Genomic DNA, 17,165 nt, shown 5'->3' with positions numbered 1-17,165 from the left:
TTGAAACCTAGCAGAGAGGGGATAAACATAGTTAGAGACCCCATAATAGAAGGGGCTTTGATATCTTGAAAGTAAAAAACTTTGATCTTAGGTGAGGAATTATGAAACCTGCCGGCATTTGGTCTCAGCTGTGCTACTTCTTCAAAGAGTTTTGGATTCAGGGAAGATGTTATTTGTGTCCCATGTCCCCATCCCTCTGCCTGCTCTGGGTGTCAGCCCCGCTGCAGTGGACATCCCCACGCATGCTGCCCAAGAGCTTCCCCAGTGTGCTTTGGGGCCTCTCTGCTTCTCTACCTCAGAGCTCCCTCTAAAGCCTGGCAGAAAGTTGCTTAGCTCAGGGCAAGCCCATCTCGTGTTCTCATTATCTACCGCTGTGTCACAAACCACCCCAAACACTGACAGGCTCAAAACAATACCAATTATTTATTGGCTCACGATTCTGCAGTCTGCCAGACTCTCTTCCACGTGACCTCAAGCTGGGTCTTGGATGTCCAAGATGGTGCCTTGGCGGGGCAGATTCTCTGTCCCTGGGCCTTCCCCACGTGCCTAGTTTGGTTCTTCGCAGCATGGGGCTCAAGGTACTTGGGTTCCTTACATTTCAGCTGGCTTCCCCAAGAGCACAAAAGTGGAAGCTGCCAGACCTCTTAACAGGTAGGTTCAGAAAGCACAGAAGGTCATTTCCACAGTCCCAGCCACATGCCGAGGGAATAGACTCCACGTCTCACTGGGGGAGTGGTGAGGTCACTTTGCCAACAACTACGTGGGAGCGGAGACACTGTCTTGGCCATCTTCAGACAATGCCATCTGCCACATCCAGCCTGTATGGGAGGAAGGTGGGGATTAACACCCCTGGAGGCATCCTCAACCAATGAGGGTGGCATTTGGTGGGTAAATGCAGGGCTCTTGTCCTTCAGAGGGACAGTTCCGAGGTGTACTGGCCAGGCTTTTCAGGCGGATCCCAGCAGGACTGAACCCCAATTTCAACCTCTCAACAGTGCCCACTGAATTACCTTTTGCTTTCCCCATCTTTGTCTCCCCTCCCTTTCTGTACTTCCTCCAACCATCTCCCAGTTCTACTCTTAGGCCTTGCTCTCCTGGGAAAACAAACCAAGACACTCAGTTTCCTCACTTGAAAAAGCCCCTTAAATGGGGCTGTAAAATATTGCACCTGCCTCTCAAAGCTGTTGAATAATCCCACAAGAACTGATGTGAACGAGCTTTGTAGAGTGGGCGGCTGGCTTCTGAGGTGAGGGGTCACTGCGAGCGGAGGTATTACTCCCTAGGGAAGTGCAGGACTTGGGGGCTGCTGGGGTGGGAGGCCCAGTCCCCCGGGGTCATCCGTTAGTTGTGACTGGGGCTGCTGTGGGGGTGATGAGAGGTGAGGGGAGCTGCCAGAGAGGGTGTGGAAAAACAAGGTGTCCCGTGTCCCTGTCCTGCCTGCCAGATGGAGGTGACTTGGCACAACTACGTGACTCACCAGGTCACCACAGCCTGGGACAAGGTCCCTCAAGATCATCCACCCGGCTCTGCTGAGACTCGCCCTTGTGGGATAAGATCTACCTCCTGATTTGGCTTCTACCACAAGAAGAGGGATGGAGTTACCCCTGGGAGGGTCCAGGACTCTGGTTCATTCACCTTCCTCTCAGGAACCACTGAAAAACTGAGCCCTTCTCTGTGCTGGGTCCTGTGGGAAGGAGCCGAAGGTGAACAAGCCACCACCCGCTCTCTTTTCGGGCTCCCAGTCAGGGACCTGGGCTGTTAGACCAGGAGACACGCAACTCGAACTGCATGGAAGGAGATGCTTGCTGAACTCTTCCCAGAGAAACTGATGGCCCCTATCAATCCCACCAGGCCTTAGGACGACACCGGGAGAGAGGACAGGCACATCCCGGAAACAGCGTGGGGCAAAGACCTGGGTGGCCTGGCTCACTGGAGAAAGTTTTCTGTGGCTGGAGCCCAGAAAGAGGTGGGGGTGGCCGTTAGAGAGGCTGGGGGCGGGGTGTGGTGCCCAGAAGAACAATGGGAGCCCAGAGGAGTTTAAAGCAGGACAGAAAGTGGGTCAGATTTGAGTTCAGGACTCTCCCTGCTGGGTGCAGTGATGGCCAGGTGGGAGAGGTCCGTGTTAGAGGCAGGGAGACCAGCTAAGGGGCCTCATTCACTCATTCAACAAACATCTGTAGAGCCCCTTTCAGGTGCCTGGCCCTGTGCTGGTGTGTGGCTCCAGGCGAGGGGCCGCGGGGGCCTGGACGGAGGGAAGGGGCAGAGATTTTAGTTCTCGCTGTGTTACACAAACACATCCTGGAGGCTCTCACACTGGCTTCCTGAACCAGTTGTGTATGAATTTGGAAGTTGGGGACCTGTTGCTTCAGGGGTGAAGAGCTGTTATTTCGGGGCTGAGCTCAAACCTCTGGGGCCCCACAGAAGGACAGCCATTCGCAGAGACCCCACACAGAGCAGCCCAGCCCAGCCTGCCTCCTTTCCTTACTCTGCCCCAGGCTCAAGAAAGCTTCAGTGCCAGGGTGGCTGGGAGAAGCTTGACCGGCCTCTGCAAGCAGGGGGTGAAACTCTTAACTGGCATGGAGCCACGGGACTCCTCCAGGATGACACCCAAGGTCGGAGGAAACCGCCCTTAAAAGGATTTTACACCGCCCTGGAAGGAGCCCTCCACCCTTTCCCATGTGATAGAGAGGTGACAAAAACCTGATTGGGTGACAGGCGCAGGGAGGGTTCATCAGATGAAAACAGCCAGCCAACAAGTCCATAAAAACCCCTAGACAGAAACTCCGTGACAGCCCCCTGGGGTCCCCTCCCTCCTCGGGAGCTTTGTGCTATCACTTTGCTATCGCCCATACACACCTTGCTTCGCTGCCCACCCCTCTGTCCGGTCTACCTCTTCATTCTTCGAAGCGGCCTGACCAAGAACCGTGGGCACTTAGAGGAGAGGAAATCCTGTAACATTATCAGGGTCTCACTGACGCCGGTTATGAATCTGGTGTCAACAAGGGGATTCCCCTATCGGGGTCCTTTCCCCAGACCCCCCCCACCTCTTCTACCTTCCATGCCTAGCAGTTCATGACCAACAAGGACCCATGACGTGAGGTGTCACCATGCTCCCACCCACCACGTGGCGCCCCTCCTCTGCGCTCAATCCCCCAGCAACTTGGGGCCTCCCGGGCCCCACCTTCTGCTCCAGCTGCGGTCCCACCTTCCTGTTTCCAGGCCTTTAACTCGGAAAGCTCCTGACTCATCTTAGCCACAGTGGCCTAAGACCACACCTCCACCCCAATCTTGTATCTGTGCTTCTGTCTGTGTGACACTGTGCCCTGGGAAAAGCCGACTCTCTGAGCCTTCATCTCCTTAGCTGAAAATGGGGCCAAATGACCTGTGTCCCCTGTGGATGCTCTGAGGTATATTTGTCAAAGGGCTTTGTGAAGTGGTCAAGCGCTAAATAAAGGTAGAACTTAGTTACCTTGAGGCTGAACGGGGCTAAAGCAAAATCAGAGAATCTTGGACCTGTGTGTGGGGGCAGGAGGGGGGGTGCAGGGAAGGGAGGAGAGGGAGAGAGGCGGAGAGATGTTTTGGCAGAGGTAGGGATGATATCAAGTAGCTCTAGAATTGGTTGGTATGTTAAACACATAGGACCCTTTGTAAACACATCCATGCCTGAGTGAAAACTGTGACTCACTCCTGAAACCACAGAATTTTACATTTTTCCAACAGACTCCAACTTTTTTTTAAATTTTATTTATTTGAGAGAGAGAGAGAGAGACAGAGAGCACAAGAGGGAAGAGGGTCAGAGGGAGAAGCAGACTCCCTGCTGAGCAGGGAGCCTGATGTGGGACTCGATCCCAGGACTCCAGGATCATGACCTGAGCCGAAGGCAGTAGCTTAACTAACTGGCACCCAACAGACTCCAACTTTTAACAAATGTCCTGTTTGGTTCTGGTCAGGCGGCCCTGGAACCACAGAAGAGACCAATCTCCAACCAGTTGAGACAACGAAGCCTGGCCGAACCTCCCTTTAAATGAATGCAGACATGTCCAGCTGAGCCTGGTCAGTCCTTCGTTCACATTCTTTCTGGTCCCCAGGGTCCACCCCTCCAACTCAAGCCTGGTCCATCGTCGAGTTATTCTCTGGCCCACCTTCCAAGACAGGAGCCCTTCCAGGGGATGTCAGTGGCCACAAAGCACAGGCTCACTTCCTCCTCCCATCCCAGTGGCTGGGGACAGATGCAGGAGTGTGGCTGCGTGAGTTTGAATCCAGGCTGTCTCTTGAGCTCTTGCCCGTCACTTCTCCGAGCCTTATTTCCTGGCCTGTAAAATGGGCACGTACACCTACCGCATGGCTCTGTTGCAAGATCAAAGGAGCTCATTTGTGGAGCATGAGCATAAAGCAGACTGCGGACAGTTTGCATGATCCCCACCACTACCCCCAACCCACCCCCAACCCATCACTCTCCCCTGGCTTCTGACTCCTTCCCGGTTCTAGGATCCTTCCTGCAAGGCTCCTCCCCATCCGCATTTAGACTGGTTAGCTGTCACCTGCCCCAAGAAGCCCATCCTGACCACCTCATCTTAACTAGCTGGCCCCTCCCCCACCTCCTCGCCTCTTTTTTTTTTTTTTCTTTCCCTTCTGGACCAATCCTCACTGTGACCCTCGCACCGTCGTCCGTTCTCCCTACCCCCAATTCTCCCAGACTGCCCCCACACAGCACACGCCAGGCTGGCCTGTCCATCTTCAAGGCTTTATTGTAAAAATGTTAAAATAAATTACATTTGACATCATTGCCAGTATGTACATACAGTGTGTGAGTCCAGGACGGCTAGCGACCCGCCAGCAAGGTGGGGCAAGGAAACCCAGCATAGCCCTGGGTCACAGGATGAATGCAGGTGTGGACACACACGCCCATCACTGTCTTCACATGTCGGGGGGAGGGGCTGGGGTGGGGTCCGGCCCCACAGTCCTGGGGAGGGGGCTGAGAGGCAGAGAGGGTGATCACTCGCCTCCTGGCCGGCGTCAGTCACCTGTGAGGGATGCCTCGCCCCAACCGTGCACACTCACTTCTCGGTGCCTTCACCCCCGCTCTATGTGGGGGCTCTTGACAGCGTGACTCTGGCTGAGCTCACCAAGAAAGGCCCAGCAGAGCTGGGGGCAGGAGGGCGAACACGTAACAATCCATTCCTTGGGGGCCTGCTCTTTTGCCTCCTCTCCCCTCTGGCTCTGAAGCCAACAATGGACGCCAGGTATATCAAAACAGCAGTTTATTTAAAAAATAACAAAACATACAGGGCAGAGAGGGCCAGCCCTAAGGGTGCGTATCGCGGAGACCCCGAGAACTCTGCCAGCCCCTCACCAGAAACAGTCTGTATACAGTTTCACATTATCATTTGCTCCCCGTGTCCCTGTCTTTTCTTAAACACACATGTGCACCCACGCACACAAATGCCAAACCGTGGCTGCAGCAAGGGAGCTGATTCACATCTTTGGCCCATCCCACGTGTAAGCCAAGAGGGACTCGGCCTCCCCCACCATGGGGGCCACGAGGGCCAGGGAGCCATGAGGTCCTTGTTCAGGGCACAGGGGAGGCTGGGGACAGAAGGCGCCAGAGCCGAGCTTCCTCCTGCAGCTCCCTGGCTACTGATACCCTCTCTTTCCACAGCGTTCTCAGGGAGGGAGAAAGCCTGCATCTGCCATCACCTGGCCAAAGGGTGAGTCAGGGAACTGGGCTCCGGGTGGCTTGGTCTGAGCAGAACCAGAAGGCCTAGAACCCCGGGCCAACTCAGAGCTTGCTCGGGGTCCTGTGTATTAGGATAGGAGTGTTTCAGTGTCTGCCCAGGATCTCTCCCCTTTCCCTTCCCCTGGGCGCCTCTTCCCTACTGAGCTTTGCAGTAGGGCCTGATAGGCAGATAAGGTGGGGTTGGGGGATGCTTATACATGCACCCCACACAGCACCCTGCTATTTGCTGAGGAGCTGAAGTGCTCAGTGCCCCCATACCATTGCTGTACCTCCTGCAAAGGCAGGACCCAGGGCTCACAGTGCCCCCCGCTTCCTCTCTTTCTGAAATAGCTAGCTCTGTGCTGGGCACAGAGGAGCTCATTAATACTGGTGAACTCAAATGGCTGGGGCCCCGAGCCTCAGAGAACCGTGTGACATGCTCAGCCGAAGGACGTCCGAAGACCCATGCAGGTGCAGGCCTCCCGGAGGGTCACCTGCCAGCCCATACATGTCTCTGAACCATCAAATACACCAGCCGTGCTCAGGCCAGACGCCTCCCACCGCCAGGGTGCCCACTCAGCCAGAGAACTGAGGCACTGTCCTGGGTGCACGCTGAGTTTGACCCGCAGCATCTAGCCGGAGGGGATGGAAGGTGAGGAAGGCCCCTGGCCCCCCACTCCCAGTTCCAGGGCTGCCCCCCACCAGGGGCCGGAGGTCCCAGCCATGGTAGGACGCCCCAGGATGAGGGGGACAGAAGCCATCGGAGGTGGGGTGGGGAGCCGGCCCCGCCTCACGTGCCCCTGGGGCAGTCGGACGGACTGTACTCGTTCATAAGCTGTTCGTAAGGCACAGAGAGCTCAGACTCGGTGCTGGTGAAGGTGGACTCGTCCGACGAGGGGAACTCGCCCAGGTTCAGGGGCACCTCAGCTTCGGCCCCCTCCTGGGGCCTCTCCTCCCCAGCCAGGTTGTCCTCTATGGAGGACTTGGATGTCTCTTCATCCGAGAGGCCGGCCTCCTCGTCCGCAAAGGTGATGCTGACGTTCTGGAAGATGAGCGGGTGGTAGTCCTGGGCGTCCCATGGCTCACCCTCCTCGCTGATTCGGTCCAGCTGGTTAATGAACACCTCGGAGGTCGGGGAGCCTTCCTTGGGGGCCCCTGCCCCGGCCTCGTCGCTGGGGGGGCCGCGACACATGGCCTTTGCTCTTCAGCGTCTGAGACACCTCTTCCAAGCTGGGCACCCGGTTCTTGGAGTAAACCACCAGAGGGGACAGGGAAGTGGGGAGGGCTGGCAGTCCAGCCCCCTGAGGCCCCAGCCCCGGTGCTGGGACCCTCTCCCCAGCCCCGCTCGTCTTCATTGCCTTCTTCCCGATCTGCTTGATGAGGTCATTGTAGGTCTCCTCCTTCTTGGACAGAAAGCTGAAGATGTTGACGTCCTTGGACGCCGTACTCCCAGTCATCTGCAGAGCCTTTTTGGGGTGTGGGGAGCTCTCAAAGGACTCCTTCCGCCGCCGCCGCCGCTTTTTGATGGCCTTGTGGACCTCCACGAACATGCTCACCTTCCAGTTGACGAAGAGGGAAAGCCAGGCCAGCCCCAGGTAGATCCAGAGCTCCACAAAGTAGCGGTACAGGGCGTGGTAGTTGGCGCTGGGGTTCACACCTGCAGATGGGACAGGAAGCCCCGAGGGTCAGAAGAAGTTCAGCAGGGACCTGGATGCATGTCAAGGCCAAAGCCAGGTTCTCTGAGAGCAGGCACAGCGTCAGAACACAGAATGGGATGCACGGTGAAAGAAAGGACTAGAAACCAGACTGTTCTATCATCCTGACGGTCCAGTCATTCATGTCCCTATCTTAGTCCCCAACCTGCCTGAGCCTCAGTGTCCTCAACTGTCAGAAGTCAGGAGAGTGGTTCCCTAGGGTAAGGTAGGTTCCAGGTCCAAGGCGATGGGGAGGTTGTTAATGCAGCCAACACACAGGTCAGACAATAGTTCATGCATGTTTGCCTTTCGATTATTCACTGTACCACATCTAGCTGTTTTGTGCACTTTCGGGGGCATATATGTTATAGTTCAGTTAAAACCAGGATGGAAATTAAGTGAGCGAGTGGCTGGCATCTTCACTGCTGGGGATGGACTCACTGCTTTAATATGAATTGGGCTGGTGGTTGGGCCAAGAGGTCTGTGTGCACCGGTCCCAGCATAAACTATTCTGGAAAGCCTTGATTCTCCTTCGGTGGGGTCTGGCTGCCCCCTGACTTCCTGTTTCTGTCCTCTTCAGGCTGGCCCTTCCCGTGGTCTAGAGGGCTCTGCCACTTCACCTCCTCCTCCTCTGGGGCCAGGCTCCCAACACCTGCTCCAGGGAGTCCTCCCGGGTCACCCTGCACAGCTCTGACTGACCTCCTACACTCCAGCATTATGAGATTTCTAGCTTAACTTTACATTTCTAGGCACACTAATCTGCGTTATTATATATCCTGCCCCCACCCCACCTTTCAACTGGGGGCAGTCTGGAAAAGGGACTAGGGGAAAGGGGCTTCCTCCAGAATGGGGCTCCCGCAGGGCAGGGACTATACCACCCTCATAAAATGAGAGGTCCCTTAAAGACAGGTGCTGTGTTTGCCCCTGGAGACAAGAGGTGTCTCTGAGGAATGCTCGGGGCTCTTGGTCACAGGCAGGGTGTGATGACAAGCAGGGCGCATGCTAGCATAGCTGGGCCCTATCCTTAGCACTCATTTGATCTTCTACCACCCTGTTAGGTAGGAGCTGTTCTTTTTAAACCAAGCTTAGAGATGAGGAAACAGGGAGAGGTCTGAGGTCTTGCTGGAGCTGAGAAAGTATGGCTAAAATACACCCCACTTCTCCAGTGCAAAGGCTTCTCCTTGTTCGTGCAGGGTCCCTCAGACAATGGCAGGGCTGTGCCTCTGTCTAACTTTATCTCCCAAGACAGCAGGCCTTGATCTGCCAAGGTCAGGAGAGTGTTCGGGCCTCTTTCCTGTTCCCCGCACCACTCAGCCGCCCCTCCTCACATTTGGAGTCTCCCCTTACAATGAGAAGGATAGTGACCTGCGCCTGCCCCTGGCCGGGGGGGTGGGGGGGTGGGGGGGTGGGGGTAGGTGGGTGGGGGGACCGGAGGCCCCTGGAGCAAAGGTTGGGATCGGCTGGGCAGGAGGCACTGAGAGAACACTGGGTCAATGCAGCCAAACAGGGGTCAAAACGATGAAGGGCCAAGATGCAGGGCAGGCCACAGGCACAAGTCTCAGAGAGGCTGGGGCCAAAGAATTTTATCACCTGCCTGGATTAAGTAGGGGAGGAGTGGGAGGGACTGTCCCAGCCCCCAGAGGGTGGGGCAGCTTAGGAGAAGGCATCTCTTGTCTCTAAACTGCCTGTGGCAAGAGTAAAGTTTCAGGCCTGTGAGCCAAACCTCTAGACCAGCTCCCTCCGCTCCTGTGACTCCTGTGACGGGAGGTAAGGCCCGCAGCTCTGGGACAGGAAGGGGGCCCCTGGCTTGGCTCCGGGGCTTTCTGGGTAACAGGCTCAAACCTTTCAGGGGGTGGGGAAGGACCTATCCCCATCCCCTAGTGAACCTAGGCCTAGGAGACAGGGGAGAACAGAGGGAGAAGAAGCAGGAAAAGCTATGACCCAAGAAAGAAAGGGAAACAGAAGACCCCTCGGGGGCGGGGGGAGGGTTGCTGCCCAGGACACTGAGCACCTGCTGGGGTCTCATTAAGGTCAGCTGAACTGCACGTGGAGAAGCAGAGAAAGAGAAGGCGGAGAGGCAGAGGCACGGGGAGGAGGGCAGGACTCACCAGCCACGAAGTCCCCGAAGCCGATGGTGGAGATGGTGATGAAGGAGTAGTAGAGGCCCTCGATGTAGTCCCACTCCTCGGTCACCATGAACACGAAGGGTGGGATCACAAGGTGGACCAGGACGCCCCATACAATGAAGATGGCTGTGCATGTGATCTGCGCCTGCCGCTGATGGGGTGGGGGTGGGGAGACCAAGTCAGAGCCACGGCAGGGACCGGGGGCATGGCAGGGGCGCCCGGAAGGCCGGGGAGGCAGCCAGGCAGGAGGCCAGCTGGCACCAGGCCCGGGAGGAGGCTCACCCGCCTAGCAAAGGGCGAGGAGCACCATTCCCAGCCTCACCCAGGGGCCGGGGGCCCCGAAACTGCCCTCCCATCCCCACTCTAGCACCTCTGTCCATTCTCGAATCTTTCCCATCCTCCCATCACCTGCCAGGGTCCCCCCAGCACTGCCCAGCCCCCAGGGTTTGGGGACATACCAGGCTCACGCCTCTCTTGGTGAGGAACTGGCCCAGCCTCTTGGCACGTCCCCCGAAGAACTTGCCCAGGGCACTGATCCACGTCAGGCAGAGCGGCACCCCAAAGAGACCATAGAAGACACAGAAGAGGCGCCCAGCAGGGGTCTTGGGGGCCACATTGCCATAGCCTGAGGAAGAAGAAGAGAGTGAGGCACAGAAAGTCACAGCGGGGGTGATGCACCCAGATTCACCCTGCCTCCACTATGCACCCATACCTACACCCACATCCACACAGCCACGTTCTTGACGATTACTGGCTATTGATCTAGTATCACTCCTTAAGAAATGAAATTTCACTTCATTACACTTTGGTTGTGATCATTTATAAAGCAAGTAGGATGGCATGGGCTATGTCTCCTCCATCAGACTGGGAGCTTCCTGCTGGACAAAGCTTTCATCATTAGCAAGCCTTCCACTAGTCTATACGGCACCACTGTGCAAATTACCAAGAGCCCTCTCTGGGGAGACACCCCAGAGGCACCACGGGAGGTGGTCTCTAAAGATGGCCATTCTTAATCCCATCCCTTCCTGTGAGAGCATGTTGCTGCTCAGGCCAGGCCGGCGTCAGAAGCTGGGCTGCAGTGGCCGGCCTGGCCAGCAGACGTGGCGCAATGGTGCTGGATAGGCTGGGTCTAACAAGCCCTGTTGCTTCTCTCCGGGATGGCCCGGAAGGCTCTCTCTGGGAATTCCCCACTTGGACCCAGCTGCCATACTGCAAGCTGCCCGAGTCACTGTGTTTTCACCCCCAGCCGTGCTCTCAGCCAACAGCCACGGTCCGCTGTCAAACGTGTGATGGAAGAAGCAGTCCTAGATGTCTAGCCAGTAGTGCTTTTGGCTGACTCCAGCCTCAGACACAGGACAGCCACTGCCATTAATGACCTCCAGGAAGAACCAACCGGCTGAACCCAGCCAACCCACAGAGCGGCGGAAGATAATAAGTTGTGTTTTAAAAGCCACTAAGTCTGGGGTGGTTGGTCATGCAGCCATAGATAACCAAAAGAGACACCCAGCCCAGTGAGCAAGCATGGGCTGGGGTGGTGCAGTGCGCAACCTGCTCAACCCCCTGCATGGCTCGGGCTATCAGGCTGTGTCATTTCTGCTCCAACAGCCCAGGTGAGCACTCCTGGAGAAGCCTCCCAAGCGTGGCCAGTCGCCAAGAACTTACTAAATCCCCAGCAAAATGTTCAAAGAACACAATGCAACTGAAGGCCATGGGACCAGAGCTGGACTCTTACAAGGTTCTGTGGAGCGAGGGCATGGACATGGGTGTCCTGAGGTCCCTGAAGACTTACCAATGGTAGTGATGACTGTGGCGGCAAAAATCATTGCATTAGGCCAATTCCAGTTGTTGAACGTCTGATTCCCCGTAATGGCCACGCCCTGTCCTGCAGCATCAGATACTACCTAGAACAAGAGACACAAAGTGGCGAAGTGATTTCAAAGTGCCAGCAGTGGATGCAACTCCATATGAGCATTCTTATTGAATTATCACAATAACAAGGTGGCAATTACTGTCTCCAGTTTATAGATGATGAAACATTTTATAGAGGATCAGAGAGGTTAAGTGATTTGCCCAGGGTCACACAGCTGGTAAGAATGTGAACTCAGGCACTCTGTCCCTAAAGTCCGTTCTCTCACGGAGTCAGTGCTTCTCAAACTTACTAGCATGTACCAGCGTCACCCAGAGAGCTTGTTAAATACAGACTGCTGGGCCCCACCTCCAGAGTCTGATTCAGCAGGTCTGGGAAGGGGTCAGAGAATTTGCATTTCTAATGAGTTTCCAGGTGATGCTGCTGCTGCTACTGGGCCAGTGACCACACTTTGAGAACCACTGTTCTAGACGGTTCTGCCTCAAAGAAGGCACATGTGATTCAGAAACACGGGATGCCTATGCCCTATCCAGTCCTCCACAGAGAAGTCTTCTACCGCGGGACAGACCTGGGAGGGACCCCTATCACCCCTCGCCCCAGCTCAGTGCCCTCCTGGATCTGTCTTCTGAGGGAGTACGCACTGCATCCGCTGGCTTCCTTTTCCCCGTGCTTGGGACTCTACCCTCTTTCCCTACAAGCTCCCCCTTCCCTCTCTTGTCTGGATCCCCCTCTCTGCCCTGGGCCAAGCAATTTCAAGGTGTAGGCCAGGACAGATCACCAGAAGTGGTGTGTACATTTCAGGGTGACTCAAAATCATGCGATCAGTTCAGTCCCCACAGGGCTCCCAGCAACTGTGGGCAGCAGGTGAGAGGCCACCTGGGGAAGTCCACTGGTGGCCCCAGAAGAAACCTTATCTATTCCAGGAACTTTAATAGCTGCCAAACCTGCTTCAACCTGCTGAGAACAGCCTCTACCCTCCCCAACCTTCAGTCCTGCCACCGTTCACTGCAACCTGCAGATAGCAGGGCATGGACCCCAGCAGGGCCCGGGATTTAAGCCAGGAGTTCCAGTTCTGCCCCTGAGGGGGACCCTAGGGTGGGCCACCCAATCCAGACACCAGGAGACTCAGCCCAATTCTCTACAAAACTGAAGCCTGGGACTGAGGGAAGACAGAAGGGCGAGGGATGGAAGAGGGAGACAGAAAGCCCGCAATTCTAACCCTCCGCGGTGCGACTGAAGTCCAGTGGGAAACAAGGGAGGGGCTGGCGCTGTTCTGAAGGCACGAGCAGTTTGCCCCAGCAGCAGCAGACCCGTGTAAACGGATCTGCAGATTCCATAAAGAATTTTCCATGATGACATGCTCATCTGACAGGCCATCAAATCACACCACCCGCTGCCCGGCCTCCTTGCGGCGTTTCCAGAATATCTCCCTGCAGGCCAGGGAGCGGTCTCCCTGCAGCCCTCCCCTCAGAGAGCTGGCTGTCTAGCCAGCCGGGCCACTTCCAGGGGCGAGCGCCAGCACATCTAGATGCCAAGGGGCCTCTGGGTCCATCTGAAAGGTTTTCTAAAAAAATTAAACCTATGTCCGAGGCAGGAAAATGAGCAGGAGCAGGGTCCCGTGTCTTAATGTTAAACAGATGGTGGCTCCCTTTGGCCCTTTGTCATCTCAGCTGCCCGTTGTAGGGTGGAGAGGGTAGAGCGCAAAATGACAGATGAAGGGGAGCTCAGCCTGACAGACGAAAGTAACATTTAAAGGGAAGCTGCACCACGGAGCAGAGGACGATGCATATGGGGCACTGAGTCTGGTCCTCCTCATGGAGTCTCGGCGGCATGAGCGCTGTCCCTCTTCTCACACAGACGAAAGGGATGTATTCTAGAAACTCGAACCAGAGTCCTCACAGATGTCTAAATGGGGACAGCAGAATGTTTGGCACATTCAAAAGAGGAACTGGTGGGCACTAGAAGCGAGCACAGGTTCGTCAAGAACCCGTCATGCTCAGCTAAGTGCATCTCCCGCTCCAAAGGGGTTGCAAACCCTTGAAATTGGGTGGAATGCAGTAAATCTAGATTTCAGCAAGGCAGCTGAACAGATGGGCTTGCAGATATTTCATGTGGACAAGACAGAGAGATGCAGGGTGGAGCTGGGATTAATTTGGGCCCCTTCAAAGGCAAATAAACAACCAAGAGGTACTGATCTTTATCAACCTGGCCTGAGGCCTCCATGATCAGGCTAAAGGCCTGGCCTCTTCCATATTTTAATCAACAACACAGAAAAGACATACGTAGAGGGCTGACCAGTCTAATCAGCAAGGGATGCAAAGCTGGGGACAAGGCCCGGATCGGGGAGAGAGCGAACACACGGCAACAGCAGTTTGAACTCAAAATCACCTCGCCTGGGGAAGATGGGCCCAAACTAACAAGACAGGATTCTCTTTTACTATTTTCATGTCATACACTTTGGGTTAGAAAAGGTCAGTCCAGGATCCACAGGAGAAGTCCTTGGGTTTCAGCTGACCACAAACTAGCAAACACTAGAAAAGTAAATAAAATCTCAGGCAGTGTCAGCACCTTCTCCCTTGAGGGCTGGGCCGCACACGGGGACCTCTGCTCCACTCTGGGTGTCGGACCTCACATGATCTGCTAACCGAGAGGGAGCCGGGGTGGCGTTTTTGGATAACAAGCTACCTGAGAATGCACGGCTCTGGGCAGTGCTCCACTTCCGGTAATAGAAAGTGTTTAGAGCACAGCACAACAGGGATGCTGAAGGTGTGAGTGGACCCAGGGGTGCTCAGTGGGGTGGCAGCCCCCTCTGGGAGTGTCTGGAAATGCTGAGTGGGGAGGGGTGTCTGTGTGAGACGCTGCCACAGGCACCTTGGAGGCGCTGCGAGGAGATGAGATCCCTGTCCTCCCACCCATCTATGCCAGGTGATGGCGCCGGATGCCCCCGGACGCACAAGACAGCCCAACCCGCGGTGCTGACACTGCCCCCGCTGAGAAACCCAGCCTGCCCAAAGGCAATCTGTGACTTGGGGATCAGTTAGTAAGTGCTGAGGAGACACCACAAACGGAAGAGGGGCAAAACAGGGTAACCAAAGAGGGCATTACGGTTGGGGGCCCTGCGGCAGACAAGCTGGGTCTCTTGCCTTCCCCCCCGCCAATGCTATGCCCTTTGGGGCACAGCCTGCAGCCTCAGCCTCTGGCCTGGGTTATCAGGGGGCCACAGTCCCACGTGCTTTCCCCAGGACCTCTGTTATCTCTCCACGGTCATCCAGAGAAGGGCACTCAGAAGGGTCCCAGTGTCCCCAGGGTTAGATGCACCACCAGCCCTTACAACGATCCTGTGGCAGTTCTGCCCACTGGTCAGGTCACAAAGCAGGCTCAGAGAGGTTACATGGCAGAACTGGGCTAGCTTCTGGACTGTCTGGTTGTAAGTCAGTGGGGCTCCCCCCGCCTCCCTTCACGGCTCCAGCTGTCCCCTGGACACGCCCAACACCCCCTGCTGTTGCCTCCTCTCTGCCCATGGGCACCCAGCAGCTGGCCTGGGAATCAGCCTGGCTCCATCCCAATGCTGGGGCGTGAAGTAGGATTTTTGTGCTCCTGGATGGTGGACACCCCTTGCTGGGGTGTATATACACACGTCACCTAACTGGCTCTTCCTGTGATCCTGCCAGGTGTCACTCGGCAGGTGAGGAAAGTGGCCCAGGACTGAGGTCATCCCTGGGTGATGGAGAGTGGCACGGGGGAGCCAGGCCAACCCTGTCCCCAGGGTTAGGGAAATAGCTCTCACAGGAGGCGGTGGCCCCTGTTCGCTCACAGGATTCTTTAACTTGGCTCCCAAATTCACACGAGACAATATTTTCCTTTGCCACAGAACCCAGGAGAGTGTTGGGAGAAGAGGGTACTGCACACAGCCCGGGCCCAGCTCTTGTTCGGGGGTGGAACAGAGTGCCCTCCTGGGTCGCCCTCATCATCAAGTAGCTGTGATTTATTGAGGGCTTTCTATGCACCAAGTGTTGGGTGCTAACACCTTTTACTGCCTTCAGCGTGTTCAATGAGGACAGAATCTTGCTGGGAAGAAACCATAATTTTTTCCATTTTGCAAATGAAAATTTAAGCCTTAGGTTAAGTAAGTAGCCTAACGTCAGAATGCTCAAAGCCCTGACTAGATGCGGTTATCCTGCCTCCACTCCCCTGCCGCCCCTTCCCACAAAGGCCACAGGAAGGAGGCCAGTGCACACTTCCATCCCTCTGCACCAGCTGAGAAAACAGTGCCCTAAAACCAGTCCATGCACTCTGACCCAAGCTCAGCATTTCTGGCCAGGCCTCCAGGGAGGCGACATGCCCTTGCCTTGGCTTCAGGCAACCAGCTGCCCTGACCCCACCCTCCTGGGCTCTCACTGTCTGCGAAATACGGGTTCCCGGACAGCTCTGCACCCCCTGGGGATCCGGAGTTTCTCAGGCAGAGGCAGCTGCCAGGCCTCCCCTTCCTGGAGAGACTCAGCCTGACGAGTGCGCAGTCCCAGGGCTGAAGCCCACCTTCAGACCCGGGCAGGTGGGGCTGAGGTCAGGCCTCTCCCCTCATCCACCCGGGGCGCGCGGGGACGGGGCACCGGAGTTGGGGTGGCAGCCGGGCTGGCGATGGCAGCTAACTGGCACCCAGGGAGCTACTCCCCACCTTGCCTCCAGCTTCCAGGCAGACATCCGGTATGGGCCACAGAGCTCTTTCCTGCTATGCGGGATGCAGCCGTAAGGAGCCTCCTCGATGCCAACCTCCCCTGGACCCACAGGCTGTGGAGGGGGTGCAAGCCGACCAACCTTTACCCGTCCCTGGCTGCATTTCACCCTGAGGTCCACGCACCGGCAAGGTGCTCGGCAAGCCAGAAAGGACTTTTATCATTCCTCCCCCCTGGCCCTCCTGGCACCGCCTTGAGGTGGGCAGGGCAAACGCTTATTAATCTTTATTTCATAGATAGAATAGTTGATATTTGAATAGCAGCTGATTTTGAGCACTGAAGTGACAGATACCACCCAAGCATCTAAAATCACTTAGCTCACTGAATCTTTACAACCCTAAAACGTGGGGGCCATTACCCTCAATTACAAATGAGGACAATGAGGCACACAGGCTAATGAAGTAGTGTGCCCAAGGTCACACAGCTCGTCAGCGGTGGAACTGGGGAGTGAACTGGGGTGGTCTGGCTCTCAGCCCCCCGTGCCACCTACGGATGGGGAGAGGGGGTGCAGGGGATGCAGGGGGGGGTGCTTCTTAGCTCCAAGGAGTGGAGCCGGGTCTCGAGAACACAATTTCCCAAGCAACTGCGAGAGAAATGTCTGCAGGAATGCAGACTCCCCTAGAATGTAAGCGTCACGAGGGCAGGGCTTTTTGATCTGTTTTCTGCTGCTGTATTCCCAGTGCCTAGAACACTGCCTGGCACATAGTAGATGCTCAACAAATACTTGAGCGTGGGTGAGGAAATTAACTGAAATGGGTGCATGTTCTCTGGCCTAGACTAACTTATCTCCGGTGTCCTTCCTTCAACACTTTCCCAGCATCATTCTGCAGCTGGGTTTAACTAAATTCATTAGCGACAAGGTGGAGGTCTTTATCCAGCAGGAGAGCGGGAAGCAGAAGCAGACCCCAGCAAGAGTAGGGGCTGGTGGGGTTGAGGGCTGGCTACAGGGGCCACAGAAACCACCCGCCACAAAGTGGAACTGAGGGCGGGGTGGGAGGGAGCAGTTGCTAGACTTTGAGAGGGGCAAAG

At 56.0% G+C, this 17,165-nt stretch overlaps 1 protein-coding gene across 1 annotated transcript in view; it reads right to left on the bottom strand.

Moving 5' to 3' along the window:
- Positions 1 to 3,986: 3,986 nt before the first annotated feature.
- The window catches only part of KCNK5 (potassium two pore domain channel subfamily K member 5), a 39,459-nt gene continuing 26,280 nt past the window's right edge, over positions 3,987 to 17,165 (bottom strand). The window contains 5 exon segments of the mRNA XM_027603933.2: positions 3,987 to 6,896; positions 6,898 to 7,373; positions 9,519 to 9,687; positions 9,995 to 10,161; positions 11,326 to 11,437. Of these exon segments, the coding sequence (XP_027459734.1) occupies positions 6,507 to 6,896; positions 6,898 to 7,373; positions 9,519 to 9,687; positions 9,995 to 10,161; positions 11,326 to 11,437 (1,314 nt within the window). The 3' untranslated portion in view covers positions 3,987 to 6,506.

Source organism: Zalophus californianus, chromosome 7 (assembly GCF_009762305.2).
Source record: "Zalophus californianus isolate mZalCal1 chromosome 7, mZalCal1.pri.v2, whole genome shotgun sequence".
Classification (NCBI taxonomy): Eukaryota; Metazoa; Chordata; class Mammalia; order Carnivora; family Otariidae; genus Zalophus; species Zalophus californianus.
The sequence above is the reverse complement of the archived record's forward strand: the minus strand, read 5'-3'. Positions and strand labels throughout refer to the sequence as shown.